The sequence below is a fragment of the Dasypus novemcinctus genome, chromosome 3 (assembly GCF_030445035.2).
Source record: "Dasypus novemcinctus isolate mDasNov1 chromosome 3, mDasNov1.1.hap2, whole genome shotgun sequence".
In the NCBI taxonomy this organism is placed as follows: Eukaryota; Metazoa; Chordata; class Mammalia; order Cingulata; family Dasypodidae; genus Dasypus; species Dasypus novemcinctus.
The window spans coordinates 122,778,956-122,797,685 of record NC_080675.1 but is presented as its reverse complement, the minus strand read 5'-3'; the positions used below and the strand labels follow the sequence as shown (position 1 = coordinate 122,797,685).

Here is an 18,730-nt window from a genome sequence, read left to right as displayed (position 1 = left end):
GGGGGAGATAGGGCTGAATGAAGTTACTGTCTTTCCCCCCCACACACAAAAAAAGACTTTTTTGTCACCTTTCAGAATCTGAATTTTAAACAGATTCTTGAGCTCTTATTCATAATTTGCCCAACTTTAGCACCTGTCTCAATTCTAGTAACTTTTCTAGAACAGCTACCTTCACCATGAAGCTCCATGAGTTTTCCCAGTTCAAACTTGGACTTCTTCAGTATTATTACTTCTCTTACAAACATATCATGGAGAATATACATAGATTGGTATAGCCTTTTCTAATGTCTTTACCAGTGTTAATCTGGAATCAGTTTAATGACCACTTCTTTCAAGTCATTTGTCTCTGCCTCTTGGGTCATGATTTCTATCTCATCATCTGGGATCTGGCATATCTGCTGGTGCTGAGCATAAGAGGTCTTCTGAATCTGATTGTTGTGTTTTTTTAGTTAAAACCACAGAACAGATGAAGCAAATGTTCATTGGTAGTTTTGACATCAACATGAGCTTCAGTCATGGTCTGTCATTTTTTGGCTATGGAGCACAGTTTTTGTCATGGTTAAGATCCATGCCTTGGGAGTTGGTTAGGCAGGTTTGCTGTGTACATCATCAGTAATTAGCTTGAATTTTCTGAAAGCTTTCTGCACATCAGCAAGGCTTATTTCAAAACATGACTAATGCCATCAGAGGCAATTTTGATTCCTTGAGTCCTTGTAACTAGTGTTTCCCCAATATTTCTTATGTTAAATATTGCTGGTGTTTTCACATCATACCATTCTTTCTTTAAAAATAGAGCAACAACTTTCTTTTTGGCTTCCTTTTTGTCATCTTTTGTAAGGTGCATTTTCTTGCAAACTGCCAAGTTGCCCTCCTCTTCTATCTTTTATTACTTTCTCTTGGATTTTATAATTCATACACGACTGAAAATACTGGTATTTCTCTTGGTTTGGGGGTAGACCAGGTGGCAGAGAGCAGAAGATAATTTAGAGGAGAGAGGAGTGTACTGGAAGAGACATTTGTGGCTAGTGCAGTTTCAGGGAAGTGCCTCATAAACTTAGGAAGATGGTACCTAGCCTGGCCTGCATAGAGAGCTTTTCCATGTTAAGGCAGGTACTGAAAGAAGACTAAAGGTAAGGGCATAAAGCCAACTTTGTTGTTGTAAATCATTTCTCTTGCCTTTCATCTTATTCACCAAATTATTGTTTTAAACAAAACAGCGTTGACCCAGCTAATTAAAATTTAATTAGTAATCCCTTTCCAAGTAACACAGAATCAGCACTGTGGTTAACAGGAATAGGTAACATTTAGTTAGGGACAGAAATTGGAAAGATGCTGGAGGGGGTCACTTTAAGTTACTGTCCAGCCTTAGCTTTCCTTTTCATCCCTTAAAGTGTGTGAAAAGTGTAAAAGTAATATGAAATATAATTTTCTCCTGACTCTTAGCCTTGAACTTGGGCTTTTTGAAGTTAAAGATGGTGGAAAAAATGGTGTAAATGGGGCATTTCTACAGGCAGCTGATGTGGGTGGAGGATGTTCGAGAATGTCCTGACGAGTAATGTCCTGGTCCAATTGAGTTGTGCCTACATGCTTTAGTCAGGCCATTGGGCTTTGTGATTGATATGAAGGATGGAGGTGATTAGATCAGGATTTGGAGTATAATTACTGTAAGGGACAGGATGATAAGGAGGAAACTGTTCTTTCTTTAGAGTCTAAGAGTTAGCATGGGGGCCTTTGCCTTTTTATGGTGTCAGAAACACATATCCTGATGTCCCTAATTATGTTAGATCCCCTAGTGTGTAGGTCCTCATACCATTTTATACCATTCCCTGGTACAAAGAATGGTACACTTGTTCCATTTGTTTCTTTTTTTAGGAGGTACTGGGTATTACAGGAAGCAGGCATTTAACTACTTAAGATATCTGCTTCTCCCATTTGTTTCTTATTGTTTTTTTTTCCGGCCACATCATAAACTCCATGAGGGCAGGGCCAACGTGTATTTTGCTCACCATTTTATCCCCAGTGCCTAGTATATTGACTGGCACATAACAGGTACTTAGCAAATACCTGGTGAATAAAGTGTGACTGAAATGGAAATACTTGGTCTACTTTCTGATGAAAAGGTATAGCATTACCACCAATCTACTGATAAACATGGTTTTTTTCCTAAGTGCCTAGTCGAAAAGGTGCTCCAGGAGCTTTTGGTCTAATGGACACTGAGAGATTGAAGAATATTATTTTAGAGCAGTATGGCAATATCACCAGGCAAGCACGGCTTTTGAAAATAGTGGGATTTTTTTACCCTCAATATTTTGTTGGTGTAGTCTCCTTGTCTAATGCAATTTGCAATTACAGTTTTGTAATTTCTCTCTTTAGAATGGTTTCATATTTCTGGAAAGATTGTTTGAGGCTCTGAATATAGTCTTTGTCATGAATACATAACAAGGACTCTGCAGTTTTCACACTAGTACAAGTTCCTGCCTTCCCAGTATGAATTTTTACCCATTCCTTATCTCTCTAAGTGTTGACCAGTCACTGAAATTTCTGATATGGAACTCATATTGGCAGTTGTTTCTCATCTTGATCTCACCAAAATTTAAGGGGGGGGGGGCAGCAGGTGTGGATGGAGGTCTTGAAAAAGGAATCTCTCATCCTTGTGGTTATTTTTTAAATAATCTGGCTGTAATTTCTATAGTGTTATTCTGTCAGGTATTAATGGTGTCATTTTTGGAAAGCATTATTTGTGCTTGACTATGATTGCTACATTAGTGAAATAGAAGCTTAAGAGAGAAGTTAGAGATTTTACTATTATTTGAGTCTATAGAACTGACTTAAGAGTAAATTTATAAAAAACTTAAAATTTGGCTGAGTTTTAAGGGATTACTTACATTAAAAGAAGGGGTTGTGAGCAAATATTTCATTTCTGGTGGAGACTAGAAATGTAAAAATTTCAGTAATATTGGAGCCTTTGAAAAACTTTTTCTAGGGTATTTGGTGGGTAGCAGGAAGTGTCAAGGTATTTAAGAACAAAAAAAATGCATGGGGCAAGATATGTAGTTTTAATAAAGCCCTTTTAAATCTGAGGTACTTTTTTCCATTCAGAAGTTTATTGTGCACAAACTTTAACTTTTAAATGTTTTACTATAAACAGACTGGTAAGCTACAGAATTTTGGGGAGTCACTGCATTGGTTTTTTGGTTTGGTTTGATTTTTTGCTGGTTGCTGAAATGTAGACAAAAACTTATATTTGAAAGAAATCTCATAGTAAAACAAAGAAGCTATTAAACTATTTTTTAATGTCCTTTACGATATTAAGCAGATACAGGAAGTATTCATTTATTAAAAGAACTAAGAGATGGTGAATATCAATTTTCATTAAATAAATCTGTTGCCATAAGGAATATTTTATCTAGTTAGCATCAGTATCATCAGTTTTTCTTTCTTTTATACATTATTGTTAACGTTTGTGGACTTCTCAAATATTGAAGATATCCTCAGATTAAGGCAAGTGTTCAGATTGGGCTGCTTTGTTTCATAATTTGTTATAGTTTAAATAGATTAGCTCTTTGAATAAAGGAATACTACATCTGTTCCCCCTTCCAGTTCCTTAACACCCAGTTAGAAAATAATTCTGTATATGCACCTATATCAGCTTTTAATCAAGAGTCAGTGACAGGAAGCCTTTCCTTGTAAAGGGTTATGCTGTATTACTTGTCTTCTTTGCATATATATTTAAATGAACTACACTGGCCTCCTTGTTGCTTCTCAAATATGAGATACACACTCCCCCTCAGTGGCTTTTCATGCTAATCCCTCTGTCTAGAACAATTACACTCCACATAGCCCCCTAATACCTACACACTCCTTTACTTCCTCTTTTAGAACTTTGTTCCATGTTACCTACCAAAGAGGCGTTCCCTAACCATCTTTGGTGTCCCCCTTCTCGGATTTTTTTTTTTTTCCCCACACAGCATAATGTCATTTGACATCTGTATTTTGCTGGTTTGCTTGCCTGTGTTCTCCCACTATAAATAAGCTGCCTTGAGTGGGGAGGGATTTTTGTCTGTATTCCCATCCCCAGAACATATGATACATTGTAAATGTTCATTAAATATTGTTGAATTAATGAATGACTGCATTGTTTTATATGAATATTTTAAACCATGAATATATATTGGATCGTTTGTAATCTTAGGGTATTAGGGGTTGGGGTATAAGTTATGTACTATAAGAGTTCATTCAAAGATACTTGTAATCCAGACTTTATAATTATTGTTTCTAAGTAGCACTCTCTATGAACATTTTTATTTTTAGACATTTATTTTCTCTCATTGGAATAGTTTTGAATATCACAGTTTGTAATTACACAGTTTATAAATGTATTTATCTCTCATTGGACTATACATTTACTGAAGGCCAGAATCACTTCTGTTGTGCTCATGTTTGTTTTGGTCCTGCCTAACATGTAGTAGTAGCTGCTTAAAATATATTCACATAATTAAATAAATAAATAAGTGAATGAATAAATTGATGGTTTTAGATTTCTCCTTCTACTTAAAATGGTGTCCTGATTTTACCTGTCAGGAATTCTGACCACTTTATTTTCCATAATGTCTCCTTCCTGGTACTCTGGATACAGATACCTGTAGATTCAGGGATTAGGCCATTAAGATCTGAAAGAACCAAGAAGTTATATTTATTTTTCCATACTGGCTGGGGATCACTTTTGGACCCAGGACCCCCTGAAGGTGTTTCTGGATGCTGCTCTCTCCTCCACATTCCCCACCCTACTTTGCTATAATGAGATCTCCAGACTTCCAGAGATTGTATCATTCAAGATATTTCCACTGAATCTCCATAGATTTTCTTTTTTAAGTGTAATTTTTCTATTTTCTAAATATTAATAAGTAAGTTTAATATACCAGTAGTATTTTATAGCTAAAGGCACAGTTCATGTGATTTTCAAAGTTGAGGAAAAGAGCATTTCTTGTATGGTGATGCTTTTCCTTCTTTTTCTTATCCTCCAGGTTGTATCAGAGTAAGATGGACGGTAGCTTTGATTGTGATTGTGGTGAGCTGGAGCCACCTGATCACTAACAAAAGACATCTTCTGTTAACCAACAGCTGCCAGAGCTTCCTGTTGAAATATATAGCAACAAAGGAAGAAAAGAAGCAAAACGGAAATAGTGCTCACCAGCACCTTAGAACGATGCTGCTCAGGACCAGTCCAACACTGAATGTATCTGCACTGTGAGGAGAATGTTCATAGAAGCCTGTTGTGTGCATATTTATTCACATTTTTGTTAAATGTTAAGTCGTTTAGCACAAGTACATCTGAGTGCATAATATGTCATTTCATTACGTTTGAGTTTCTTGAGTGTTTTCTTTAAATGTCTGCAGAGTTGCTGCCCCTTTCTTGAACTATGAGTACTGCAATCTTTTTAATTCTCAATATGAGTAGAGCATTTTGAGCTTTAAATCTAAGGGGAATTCAACGGCCTGGTTGGCATATGCAATGAACATCAAGAAACCATCTTGCTGTGGAAGCAGAATTATTTTTCTTCTCCCTTTTTGAAAGATCTTTCCTTTTGATGTCAGTTTTCTTCCTTGTTTACACAAGTTCAACAATTCGAAAGGAAGAGGCAATAGTAAGGGTTTCAAAATGGCAGAGAAATTTGAAAGTCTCATGAACATCCATGGTTTTGATCTGGGCTCTAGGTATATGGACTTAAAACCATTGGGCTGTGGAGGCAATGGCTTGGTTTTTTCTGCTGTAGACAATGACTGTGACAAAAGAGTAGCCATCAAGAAAATTGTCCTTACTGATCCCCAGAGTGTTAAACATGCTCTACGTGAAATCAAAATTATTAGAAGACTTGACCATGATAACATTGTGAAAGTATTTGAAATTCTTGGTCCCAATGGAAGCCAGTTAACAGATGATGTGGGCTCTCTTACTGAACTGAACAGTGTTTACATCGTTCAGGAGTACATGGAGACAGACTTGGCTAATGTGCTGGAGCAGGGCCCTTTACTGGAGGAGCATGCCAGACTTTTCATGTATCAGCTGCTACGTGGGCTCAAGTATATTCACTCTGCAAACGTACTGCACAGAGATCTCAAACCAGCTAATCTTTTCATTAATACCGAAGACTTGGTGCTGAAGATAGGTGACTTTGGTCTTGCACGGATCATGGATCCCCATTATTCCCATAAGGTATGTGTGGAACCAGCGGAGACAGGCCTTTAAACCTAAGTATACCCTCAGGAATAAGTAATTGTATTTCCTTTGTATGTCGTGGCAGAATTTTTAGTTGGTTATATTAAATTTTACATAGAACCCTTTTTCAATATGGAATTATTTTCCTACACAATCTCCTTATGTTTAAAATGAAGGTGAAGTGGGATCCTAATTAAATACAAACTCCTAAAAATATATGTGTAATTATTATAATGAATTAGTGGAAAACACTGAAATTCTTTTAGTTATTTAAAGTGATATATGTTTTTATCTGGGGCAGAACTATGATCCTACCTGAAGAGAAGAGGGGATATTATTTCACCTTCTAGGTCTTCTTCTGTTCCTTTGAGTCTATGCTGTTCAGTTATGCTTTGTTTAAGTAAATCTAATTTAGTTTGAAATCAAAATTGGCATAAAGATAAAATAGCAGTAAGAATAGCCAAAATAATTCATAGCAACTTTCCATTACATAGCAAATTGCCTTTGAACAAGAATTTAATATTTTCAGAGCATAATCCTAGTCTTTTTAGTTTTCAATTGAAGTCTTATGGTATTAAAAGTATAGCTGCTGTAGTTATAGAGAAACCCTGGAATTCCTTCTTGCTTGGCTTCCCATATGATGGGTCTAAAACAAATAAAAAACAAATCTTTTCACACATATCATCTCACATTAAATATACCTTCACTTAATTTTTGAAAAACAAATTAACATCGAAATGAATACTAAAATGAAATGAAAACTATACCTGTAAATGGAGTTAATATCTACCTTTCACAATATTCCAGGATTGTTTTATAGATGAAACGAGGCCAATATATAAGTATTTTTGTTAACTACTCTTAAATGTAACATATGAACATGGATTGTTAGGAATGGAATATATATAGACAGAGCCAGATCCCTTGGATTGTCTGTAGAGAGATTGGCATCGGTTTATAAGTAGCATCTCTTTCCCACCTTTCTGTCATTGACTTGAAGTATACCTGTTCCTTAATTATCTTAAGACCTGGAATGAAAAGTAGCCCCTTCTGAAACATGTTTTGGGTGTTTTGATCATTCAGATTTTGATCAACAGATTTAATATGAACATTACCTCGGAGATAGTCTATCCCCAGGAGAGTTTAACTCCAGCTTCTAATGTATAAGTCGTAAATACAGGCTTAAACATAAACAGTATCATTTTAGGATTTTACAATTACTGTGTTTTTAGATTAAGTTTTCTGTACTGTTCTTTAGCTAAAGTAACAAAAATTACAGTATGTTTTTGTTTTTTAGGGTCATCTTTCTGAAGGATTGGTTACTAAATGGTACAGATCTCCACGTCTTTTACTTTCTCCTAATAATTATACTAAAGCCATTGATATGTGGGCTGCAGGCTGCATCTTTGCTGAAATGCTGACTGGTAAAACCCTCTTTGCAGGTTAGAAGTTTAAAAATATATTATGTAGAAAAAATCCCCCAAAGAAAGAATTTTATATGTATCTATGAAGCAAGATCTATTAAAAGTTAAAACTGTTTATTTTATTTTACAATATTAAAATGAAAAGATAAAGTGGTGTTTTTTTTTAAATTTTAAACATTCACATTGAATTGATCGCTTAGTAAATTTAGTCAGAACTCTAGTGTTCTTTTTAATATTCCATCTCCTGGGTGATCTCATTCTCTCATTCCTTTAAACACCATCTACATCTAGTGACTCTTGAATTTGTATCGTTAGCCCTGACCTCTCTGAATTCCAGATTTAACAACTACAGTTAACATCTCCACTTGAGTGTCTAATAGGTATCTCAGTCTATCTAAAACTGAACTCCTGATATTATTCCCTCACACTTTTTTCTTCTGTTCTCTTCCCCATCTTGGCAAAATAGGAGCTCCATTTTTTAGTCACTGAGGCCAAAAATCTTGGAGTCTTCCTTTACTCCTGTCAGTACAGGTCCTGTGGACTGTTCCATTAAAGTATACCCAGAATCTAACTGATTGTTATCATCTCTGACACTACCATCCTAGTCCACCCATCATGTCTCTCCTGGTCTGTTGCAGGACCTTCTAACTGGCTTTCCTGTGCTGTCATGTAGTTACCACATAGCAGCCAGAATGGTCCTCTTAAACCTTAAGTCAGATGAGGTCATTTCTCTGCTCAAAACTCTGGTGGCTTCTCATCAAAATCAGGGTAAAACAAACCTTTTGTGTATTTAGTATGCAAAATACCAAATTACTCTGACCTCATGTCTTACTACTTACCCCCTCCTCCACCCCCCAGCCATTATACTTCAGTTACACTCGTGTACATGTTGTTCCTTGGACACATCAAGCACACTCTGGATCTCTGGCTTTTGCGTTTATTTTCTTATCTTCCTAGAACTCTCTTCTTCCATATTATTGTATGGTGTATTATTCTCTCATATCCTTCACGTACCATTCTTAATTTTCAGCTTCTCAGTGAGGCCTTCCTGGATCATCATACATAAATTAAGAACCCTATCTCCAACCCTAGTGCTCTCTATCCCCCTTAGCTTACTCTATTTTCTTTATAGCATTTGTCACCATTTGATATACTATGTGTAAACAGAGCTGTGTTCCTTCACTAGCTTGTAAGTTCCAAGAGGACAGGAACTTGGTCAGTTTTGTTTCACAGCTGTATTCCAAGTTTGTAGTACTTGCTTGTAATAGATTACTCAAGAAAAAATTGAATGTTGGACAAATACCTAGAAATTAGTGGAGAAGCAAACTGAATATTTTTCAGTTTATTTAGCTTGATGTTTCCCCTTTTATTTCTCCAGTAGTTGTCCTGAATTAGAAATGCTAATGGAGCCTAACACATAAGTATAAAAGTTCTAGTTTCATAAATGTGGTCCAGCTCTCCGTTATTGGTAATGAAATCAAGTCTTAGAGATGTTAAATATTTTCCCCAAAGTTCAGTTAAGTGTATAGTAAAGACTAGAATTCATTTCTGTTGAGTCAAATTCATTGCTTGTTTCATTTTTCTAAATCCCTAATGTAAATTCCAGGAGACAGTTTCCTTCTGGTAACAAAGCAGCTAAAATTCAATATACTAGTAAGCAGGGATTGATATGCAAATAGATATGCTAATTGAGCAGAACTGATATTCTAGTCAGTGAAATTACTGGATAAAACCATTTTCCCACAGCAGTCATTACATTTAAGTTAGTTTTTTTTAAATAGTTTTAATACGCTTATTGCTAAATAAGCATTGAGAAATGTTTTTAATTATGTTTTATTTGGTATTTTTTTAATCTCACTTAGGTGCGCATGAACTTGAACAGATGCAGCTGATTTTAGAGTCTATTCCCGTTGTACATGAAGAAGATCGTCAGGAACTTCTCAGTGTAATTCCAGTTTACATTAGAAATGACATGACTGAGCCACACAAACCTTTAACACAGCTGCTTCCAGGAATTAGTCGAGAAGGTATTATGACTCCAGAGTAACCATCATGTTAATACCTGTATGTTTGGTTTTGGTGTGCGTATGTTTGTGTGTATATATAGGGCCTGTTTGAGGAAGCTTTAGCTTTTTTAATCCTTAGGTATACTACTTTCTCTCAAATAATCCTTAGACTTGTGATATCTAAGACTTCAACACTAATTTCCCCTTTTTTGGTCTGGCACTTAGTCCAGGGTCCTTTTCCTCCTCTAAATAATTTTCCAGATTCCAGAAAGTATATCCTTCTCTCTTGGTTCTTACTCCATCTACTCTTCCAGTTTATACTTCTGGTTACCTGCCACAGGTGAGCATATTGAAGCATTGGCTCTCACCACGCTGGAACATATATGATAAACATGTATGGTATGAATAGGATTTGTATGTGAAAGAGAGAATTGAGTCGGGGGAATGCAGGGATTCAGATCAGGGCAGGGAAGAGCAAAACTTAGGCAAAAATAGTATGACACATATGGAGTATAGTTAGTAGTTAGATTTTTTTTTCTTAAAGATGTGTTTATTTATTTGTCCTTCCTCCCTCCTGTCTGCTCTCTGTGTCCATTTGTTCTGTGTTCTTCTGTATCTGCTTATATTCTCATTAGGCAGCTCCAGGAACTGATCCTGGGACCTTCTGGAGTGGGAGTGAGGCAATCATTCTCTTGCACCACCTCAGCTCCCTGTTCTGCCACATCTCTTATTGTTTCTCCTCTGTATCACTTTTTGTTGCATCGTCTTGCTGTACCATCTCTCTGCATTGGGAGTGCCGCCCCCCACGGGGTGGCACTTCCACATAGGCCAACTCATTGCATGGGCCAGCTTGCCTTGACCAGGAGGCCCTGGGCATTGAACCCTGGACCTCCTATATGGTAGACAGGAGCCCAACTGCTTGAGCCACATCCTCTTCCCCAGTAGTTAGATTTTGACAATAATACAATATTCTTTCATAATTTGTAACAAGTGTCTCACAACAATACAAGGTGTTGGTGGTGGGTTGATGTATAGGACATTTGTATAATGTTATGCATGATTGTTTTGTAAGTATACAACTTTCACTATACACTTACTGTTTATGTGTGTTCATGTATGAATGATATACTTCAAATAAATTTTAAAAAGTAGTGTGACACTATGCATTAATCCCTGTGAGCAAAACAGATTATGTAAGAGTTTGCAGATTGGTGTGTTAGGAGTATTAGGTGCTAAATGTGAGCGTTCACGCAAGCTTGAACTTGGAGAGAGCCACAATTTCAGTGACCATTAAAGCAATAGATTTCATGTGTCAAAACAGAGTGACAGGGAAGTGGATTTGACTCATCGGATAGCGCATCCACCTATCACATGGGAGGTCCAAGGTTCAAACGCAGGGCCTCCTGACCCGTGTGCTGAGCTGACCCATGCGTAGTGCTAATGGGCGCAAGGAGTGCTATGCCACACTGGGGTGTCCCCCATGTAGGGGAGCCCCACTCGCAAGGAGTGCACCCCGTAAGGAGAGCCGCCCGCATGAAAAAAAGTGCAGCCTGCCCAGCAGTGGTGTTGCGCACACGCAGATTGACCCAGCAAGATGATGCAACAAAAAAAGAGACACATTGCTGGTGCCAGTAACAATACAAGTGGACACAGAGAGCAGACACCTGGGGGCGGGGGGAGTAGAGAAATAAATAAAAATCTTTAAACAAAAAACCCAGAGTGACATATCTTTAGAGGCTTAAGTTTTATCTATCTTTAGGCTGGCTAAGGTGCCTTGGAAGACCTAACAAGTCTTAAGTTTCATGGAAGAATTTTGAGTGTGTGGCAACCGTCTAGAGCCCTAAAATGATCAAGTGTAATGCCTTGAAACAGAGAAGGGCTTTTATTGAGCACTAAATACTGTTTTACATTTAATCTATACCTTATGATATATTGCCTCCATTTTATACATTGAAGTTGTTCAGGAAGGTTAAGTAACCTGTCCAGTGCTACACAGCTAATAATTCATTTAGCTAGTGAGTTGCAGAGGAGCTGGGATTAGGATCTGTGTGTTACTAAACTGAACATGAAATTGCTATTATTTGACCATTTTTGACTGCCAAAAAGTGGAGTTTCATATGGTTATATCTGCTTCAAAAATCCCTTTTGTTTTTCTTATAACTGGCCATGTTATGATTAGGTTACATTTAAAACTTTATTATGTTTATTGAATAAATGTTCTTTTTTCAAAAGCTATAATCAGATAAACTAGCTTTACTTCTCTGACAAATCAGTTTCTCTTTTAATTGTATAGGTTTTGTTTTTCTTCCCCCATTATGAGCTGTTGGGCCTTGAGTACAGTTAAGATGCTCTATTCCTGTAGTGTAGTGTGAATTGGTAAGGTGATCATTTAGTTAGTCATTTAAGGAAATGAGACCAAAGTTTTCAGTTTTTCTAGAAGTAAGCAATTCTCTCTAAAATGTTTACCCTTCCTTCTGCAGCACTGGATTTCCTGGAACAGATTTTGACATTTAGCCCAATGGATCGGTTGACAGCAGAGAAAGCACTCTCCCATCCTTACATGAGCATATATTCTTTTCCAACTGATGAGCCAATTTCAAGTCATCCTTTTCATATTGAAGATGAAGTTGATGATATTTTGCTTATGGATGAAACTCACAGTCACATTTATAATTGGGAAAGGTAAGTTGATTTTAAATTAGAAAAACATTGAATTTTCAATGAAGCATGATACCAATTTCATTTTAAAATTATATATGATAAAAATGCGGAAGCCTTAAAAATTTAGTAATCTCTTTGGGTTTCTGGTACTCTTGTATCTTTGCCTAGCCTTTATGTAACTTAAATGTCTAGTAAAATAGTTACTGCTTAGAATATACTTAATGGGAAAAGTTAAATATACTTAGAAACATTTTCAAAGTCCTTAAGGGATGTTTAGTTTATAAAATTATAACGTCCTTTAAATGTGAATGTTTGAAGGTTGGGAATATGAAACATTTTCATCTAGCTTTTATTAATGTCATTAAAACTTTTAAAAATGTTGAATGACGTTTCAGTTTTGTTCAGTAAGGTATATCCATAGTGTCTCAGACTGTTCCTGTATAGTTAGGTTTTAAGCTAGAAGTTATTTGTGACCCTTGGTATATACTATATTCAAATCTGTTTTCCTAATGGTATAAAATTAGTTTTAGGATGGTCAGAATAGGTTTCATATCAGGGACTTTTCTGGTCTAAAGGTTATTAATCAAATGTAGACAACACTGTAATTAAAGAATTCTCCCTTAGCCTCATTTTAGGATTTCTTATTTTCTGGGAAGGTTTAGATTCTGCTTCAAAGTAGTATGGTAGGTAGCATATAACAGTGAGTCAGCATTATTTAAAGTCTTCAGGTAATTTTGATGTGCAATTTGGGAATCACTGCTGACAACCCTGAAACTTCAAGGTTCCATATATTTTTCTATTTACAAAGAAGTGGTTGTGAACTAATAATCATATAAGTAGTTAATACTGAAATTATTTTGTTCATTGCTTTTCTCTTCCTAAAATATTGAGGTATTTATACATATGTGTACACAGCAGCCAGTATACCTGCCAACCACATATATATATAGTTTTTTCCACACATACCCAAATATCTTCCAACCTCTACATTTTCTGTTATAATAAAGTCATCTAATCTCTTCTTTTCCTTCCTCCCCATCCCTCAACCAATTTTGTGTCTGTCTTTCATTCTGCCTGTTTTTGTGCATGGTGTGTATCAACTTGCTATGATGTGTTACTAAGAGGACTTTCAGTAGCACATATATTTTCTTTTCCTATTCATGATGATAAATTCCAGCAAGCTGTCCTCTATTGCCTAGTTTGCCTCATAACCAATAGACTGAAAATTTGTAAGATACCTGAGATTAGAGATCTGCATCTTGTATCTATAAAGTGTTTTATTTTACTGCATGAAAATGTGTTAGGATTAAACTACAGACATGCGAGCCACACATATATTTATCTGCAGTGGTATTTGAGGTAGGTGAAAAATAGAGAAAATAGGGAATAAGTATGAAATGATAATTAGTCTGATTTAAGTGTGAAGGATTCAGGATTCCTCATGAAATTATATACTTCATTGGCAGTCACCAAATACTGCTTTGTATTGCTTTATGTAATAACACTCTTACCTATCTACTAAGAGTATAAGTTCCTGAAAGGTAAGGAAAGTGCATGGCTTACACTTGTTATCCCCTCATAGTCCTAGCACAGAGCTTTCACATAAAAAGCACTCTGAACTTGAAACTGAAACATTCCCATGGTCTGACACTGATGTTTTCACTTTTTTTCAGGTACCATGATTGTCAGTTTTCAGAGCATGATTGGCCTATACATAATAACTTTGATATTGAGGAAGTTCAGCTTGACCCAAGAGCTCTGTCTGATGTCACTGATGAAGAAGAAGTACAAGTTGATCCTCGAAAATATTTGGATGGAGATTGTGAAAAGTATCTAGAGGATCCTGCTTTTGATACCAATTACTCTACTGAGCCTTGTTGGCAGTACCAAGATCATCACGAAAACAAATATTGTGATCTGGAGTGTAGCCATACTTGTAACTACAAAATGAGGTCATCATCATATTTAGATAACTTAGTTTGGAGAGAGAGTGAAGTTAATCATTATTATGAACCCAAGCTTATTATAGATCTTTCCAATTGGAAAGAACAAAGCAAAGAAAAATCTGATAAGAAAGGCAAGTCAAAATGTGAAAGGAATGGATTGGTTAAAGCCCAGATAGCTCTAGAGGAAGCATCACAGCAACTGGCTGAAAAAGAAAGGGAAAAGAATCAGGGATTTGACTTTGATTCCTTTATTGCAGGAACTATTCAACTTAGTTCACAACATGAGCCTACTGATGTTGTTGATAAATTAAATGACTTGAATAGCTCAGTGTCCCAACTAGAATTGAAAAGCCTGATATCAAAGTCAGTAAGCCGAGAAAAAGAGGAAAAAGGAATGGCAAATTTGGCTCAGTTAGAAGCCTTGTACCATTCTTCTTGGGATAGCCAGTTTGTGAGTGGTGAGGAGGACTGTTTTCTCATAAGTCAGTTTTGTTGTGAGGTAAGGAAGGATGAACAAATTGAGAAGGAAAACACTTACACTAGTTACTTGGACAGGTTCTTTAGCAGGAAAGAAGATGCTGAAATGCTAGAAACTGAGCCAGTAGAGGATGGAAAGCTTGGGGAGAGAGAAAATGAGGAAGGATTTCTGAACAACAATGGGGAGTTCCTCTTTAACAAGCAGCTTGAATCCATAGGCATCCCACAGTTTCACAGTCCCGTTGGGTCACCACTTAAGTCAATACAGGCCACATTAACACCTTCTGCTATGAAATCTTCCCCTCAAATTCCTCATAAAACATACAGCAGCATTCTGAAACATCTGAACTAAAACACTCAGCAGACATTTCTCTTTGTATTCATGAAATGTGTTTTGTCTTTTTTATTACTAGTGTTTAAGTCATTTTTTACTTGAATCAGATGGTGTCATTTTAGTAAGGATTTCATTAGTTCTTGGTTTTTAAAATCCAGACTTATTTTCTACATGTGTGAGTTTTCATTTTAACTGGCATGTCATTTGCACACAAAAATTTAAAAAATAGAGTGAAATAATGCAATGCAGGAGGAGACAAGAAATGCACTAAGACAAGTAAAAACATTCTCAAAGAACAATGATCTGTTTTACAGGAAACAAATCTTGCCTTGAAATTTACACAGTGAGACTGTACATAATTGCATGAAAATATCTATTTTTTTTCCTAAAACATTTTTCATTCATGAGTATTTTCAAGTTTTTCATACTGTACACATTTCTTAAAACACATGATACCAGCAGCAACTGAAAATGAATGCCGAATTTGGTACACATGTGTTATCTACCTCAAGGTAACAAAAGTATGTGGCAAAACATATACCACCCATAGTGCTTCACAATATGCACTTCTATTTAGCCAGCGTTTATTATAGTAAACTATTCTTAAGATTCATTCACTATTTGTAAATGTTCTGGTATGCATTCTTTATAGTGAAGTGTTAATACATCACATCTTATTTATTTTAGCAAATCAGTATATTTTCTGTATTTAATTATAGAAAGTTAACTTAGTTTTTGAAATTTATTTGCAAATACACTTTTTCCATTTGGCACTATGGTTTGTTGCCTACCTAGCTGAATATATAATGTCAGCTTATTCTAAGGCTGTCCACGTACTTAATTTACTTAAGTGTTCATTTTAAGTAAATTGCTCACTGTGTATAGGAATTTGTATTTTGGAGGTGCTTGATCTATCTACAAAGAAAAATTAGGAATTACTTTATTATAAAATGCTCCTAGAAGTCTTAATTGTGTTTATTTTTTAAAAAAACAAACTGTAATGTTAGACTTGTGTGCATGGAAGTAATTAAGGTACATCATTATTGTAGTTTAAAAGTTGTACATGATAAGACATTTTGTTTTTACTGTATGTTTTTACTGAATGATCTATTCCTGTTCCAAGGCAAGCATGAATAAAATTAGGTTAAATGTAGCATGTGACATCACAGTCTCTTAGAAATTTGTTTCATCTATTTTATTTTACTGAATACTGTCTGTATCTTTGGTTATCCTGTTTAAAGAAAAAGGACAAATAAAACATAGCCAGCAAACATGGCTCCTGTTTCACTACTTCGGTAATGAGAATTATTACTAGAATGAAAGCTACAGCAGAATTTTTTTATTTCTCTCTCCTCCTCGCCCCCCCCCCCAGTTGTCTGCTCTCTGTGTCTTTCTGTGATTGCTTCTATCCTTAACAGCAACACCAGGAATCTGTGTCTCTTTTTGTTGTGTCATCTTGCTGTGTCCGCTCTTCGTGTGTGCGGCACCATTCCTGGGCAGGCTGCACTTTCTTTCGTACTGGGCGGCTCTCCTTACGGGGCGCACTCCTTGGGCGTGGGGCTCCCCTGTGCGGGGGACACCCCTGGGTGGCACGGCACTCCTTGGGCGCATCAGCGCTGTGCATGGGCCAGCTCCACACAGGTCAAGGAGGCCCGGGGTTTGAACTGCGGACCTCCCATGTGGTAGGCGGATGCCCTATCCATTGGGCCAAGTCTGCTTCCCCAAGCAGAATTTTTATCTAGTTTTACTTTCAGCATATTTGAATTGTGGCTGTAGTTAAACTATGCTAGTTTAAAAGGCTTAAAAAGGTTCTTTGTTTGCACACAAAAATATCTTGTTAGCATGACTTACACATTAGAATGGAATAAGTCTTCAGTATATTTCAAAACTTTTATAAAAGTGTATATGGAAGCTGTGAATTATGCAGAGAAAATTTCTTCAAATTATTTGCTCTGCAAAATATTTTGCCTTTGCTCAAGAACTTATCCTATTACCTATCCAATTCTAAAACTTCTCTTTACCTCACTTTCCTGTGTGTCTTCCATCCCTCCTTTTGTACACAGCTAATTCTGTTAATATCTGGACTTTACCTTTCCAACAATTCATTAATTTCATCTGGAATCACAAAGTTTTAAAAAATATATATATTCTGGATGAATGAAACCTATCAAACACATATTTTGAATTTAAACACACTCAGGTTACCTCAAAAAGGCAAGCACTGAAGTGCAGTAATGAGAGAACTGATATGTGGAAAGAGAGGGGATGTGGAAAAGAAATTGAGGAAAGGTTATTTGGAAAAATGGACTGGACAGTGTGTTCGAGTACAGAAGCTTTGAGTGCCATGAAAGTACTATGCATAAGAGGAGGCGAGAGAAGCAAGTGGACAGCACATACATGTCTGCTCTGTGGCCCTTTTTGCTAACATAAGTTTTTTCTGGAAATCCTGATAGTTTTGGGTTTAAAATACTGTATTACCTGAGGAAGACCTAGGACTTATTTTCTTACTTGGAAACTTGCTCTTGGGTTTAATTGCTCTTCGGCAATTCCATGGCTATATAGGTAATGGGTCTCACTATTGTTCCTATAGTTTGACTTTTTAAAGTCATCAGACAAGAAAGAATATAAGTACTTTGAAACCGTTTATATAAATTACATCTGCCTTAGAGGACCCAGATCAGATATTAAGTAATAAAGTGAACTTTCAATAAGAATTAGATAAATTGATAATTCCCTTTATACCCTCTTGGAATTCAAAGGTCTTTATATAATAATGAAGATGGTTTGCTTTAAAATTTTTTTTAGATTTAAAAAGGTAACCTGAAATAAAATCAGAGTGGCAATAGTGGTAAAAGGCATTAGCTCTATTTATATTTACAGGACAGTGAACTGCTAACATCTAGGTATGCATCTAGGTATTTGTGTATGTGTGTATGATTCTTTTTTTTTTAAGAATTTGCTTTTTAAATGACTGACTGGGAGATTGTTCCAGCTGTCAGGCAGCTTTCAGAATTTTGGAGCGATATGTCACTAGATATGTCACACCTCTGAATTGTTGGACTGGTATTAAAGTTCTTAGCTGTATTTCCGAAGCTCAGACATTAGGGTTAATTCAAAACCAGTACCTCTTTCGCACTTTTTTTTTAATAATGATATTTCAAGCATAAAAAGTACATAGAATAATTAAAAATATATATATGTAAGCCACTTACTTTGTCAGTGTTCCAACATCAGTTTGCATCAGATAAACACCCGCAGAAAAACACTTCCAGCTGAAGCCCTTGAAATAGTCTTCCTACACCTCATTACCCTGCCTTTCTCCTCAGAAATGGCCACTTGGTTTTTTATTGTTTCCATGCATAGATTTATAGTTCTACTACATATGATTTTGTCAAGGTGTAAAATTTTGTCTTTTTAAATCTCATGGCATATTGTACATACCTTTTTGCTATTTACAGTTTTCACTCAACATGTGTCAGATTAAAATATGTTGATATGTGTAGCTCTAATTCCATTTTATATACAATGTATATATCCATTTTTAAAATGGATGTTTCCAAATTTAGGTTGTTTCCAAATTTTTGCTCATACACCTTTGCAGTGAGAATCCTTGTGAGCATTTATTTACTTATTTTTTAAAGATTTATTTTTATTTATTTCTCTCC

The 18,730-nt window shown here is 36.0% G+C and overlaps 1 protein-coding gene, 1 long non-coding RNA gene and 1 pseudogene across 6 annotated transcripts in view; 1 reads left to right on the top strand and 2 right to left on the bottom strand.

Moving 5' to 3' along the window:
• Nucleotides 1–16,336, top strand: part of MAPK6 (mitogen-activated protein kinase 6) — a 32,461-nt gene extending 16,125 nt beyond the window's left edge. For all 4 annotated transcript variants that reach the window (XM_058294186.1, XM_058294187.2, XM_058294188.1 and 1 more), the window contains exons 2-6: nucleotides 5,025–6,214; nucleotides 7,515–7,659; nucleotides 9,504–9,668; nucleotides 12,128–12,329; nucleotides 13,982–16,336. In XM_058294186.1, coding sequence (XP_058150169.1) covers nucleotides 5,660–6,214; nucleotides 7,515–7,659; nucleotides 9,504–9,668; nucleotides 12,128–12,329; nucleotides 13,982–15,083 — 2,169 coding nt within the window. In that variant the 5' untranslated portion in view covers nucleotides 5,025–5,659 and the 3' untranslated portion in view covers nucleotides 15,084–16,336. The remainder of the gene's footprint in view (nucleotides 1–5,024; nucleotides 6,215–7,514; nucleotides 7,660–9,503; nucleotides 9,669–12,127; nucleotides 12,330–13,981) is intronic.
• The window catches only part of LOC131278004 (uncharacterized), a 73,950-nt gene that overhangs the window by 3,299 nt on the left and 51,921 nt on the right, over nucleotides 1–18,730 (bottom strand). The gene's annotated exons all lie outside the window — the stretch shown is intronic.
• On the bottom strand, nucleotides 8–4,776 carry LOC111765030 (small ribosomal subunit protein eS1-like; annotated as a pseudogene).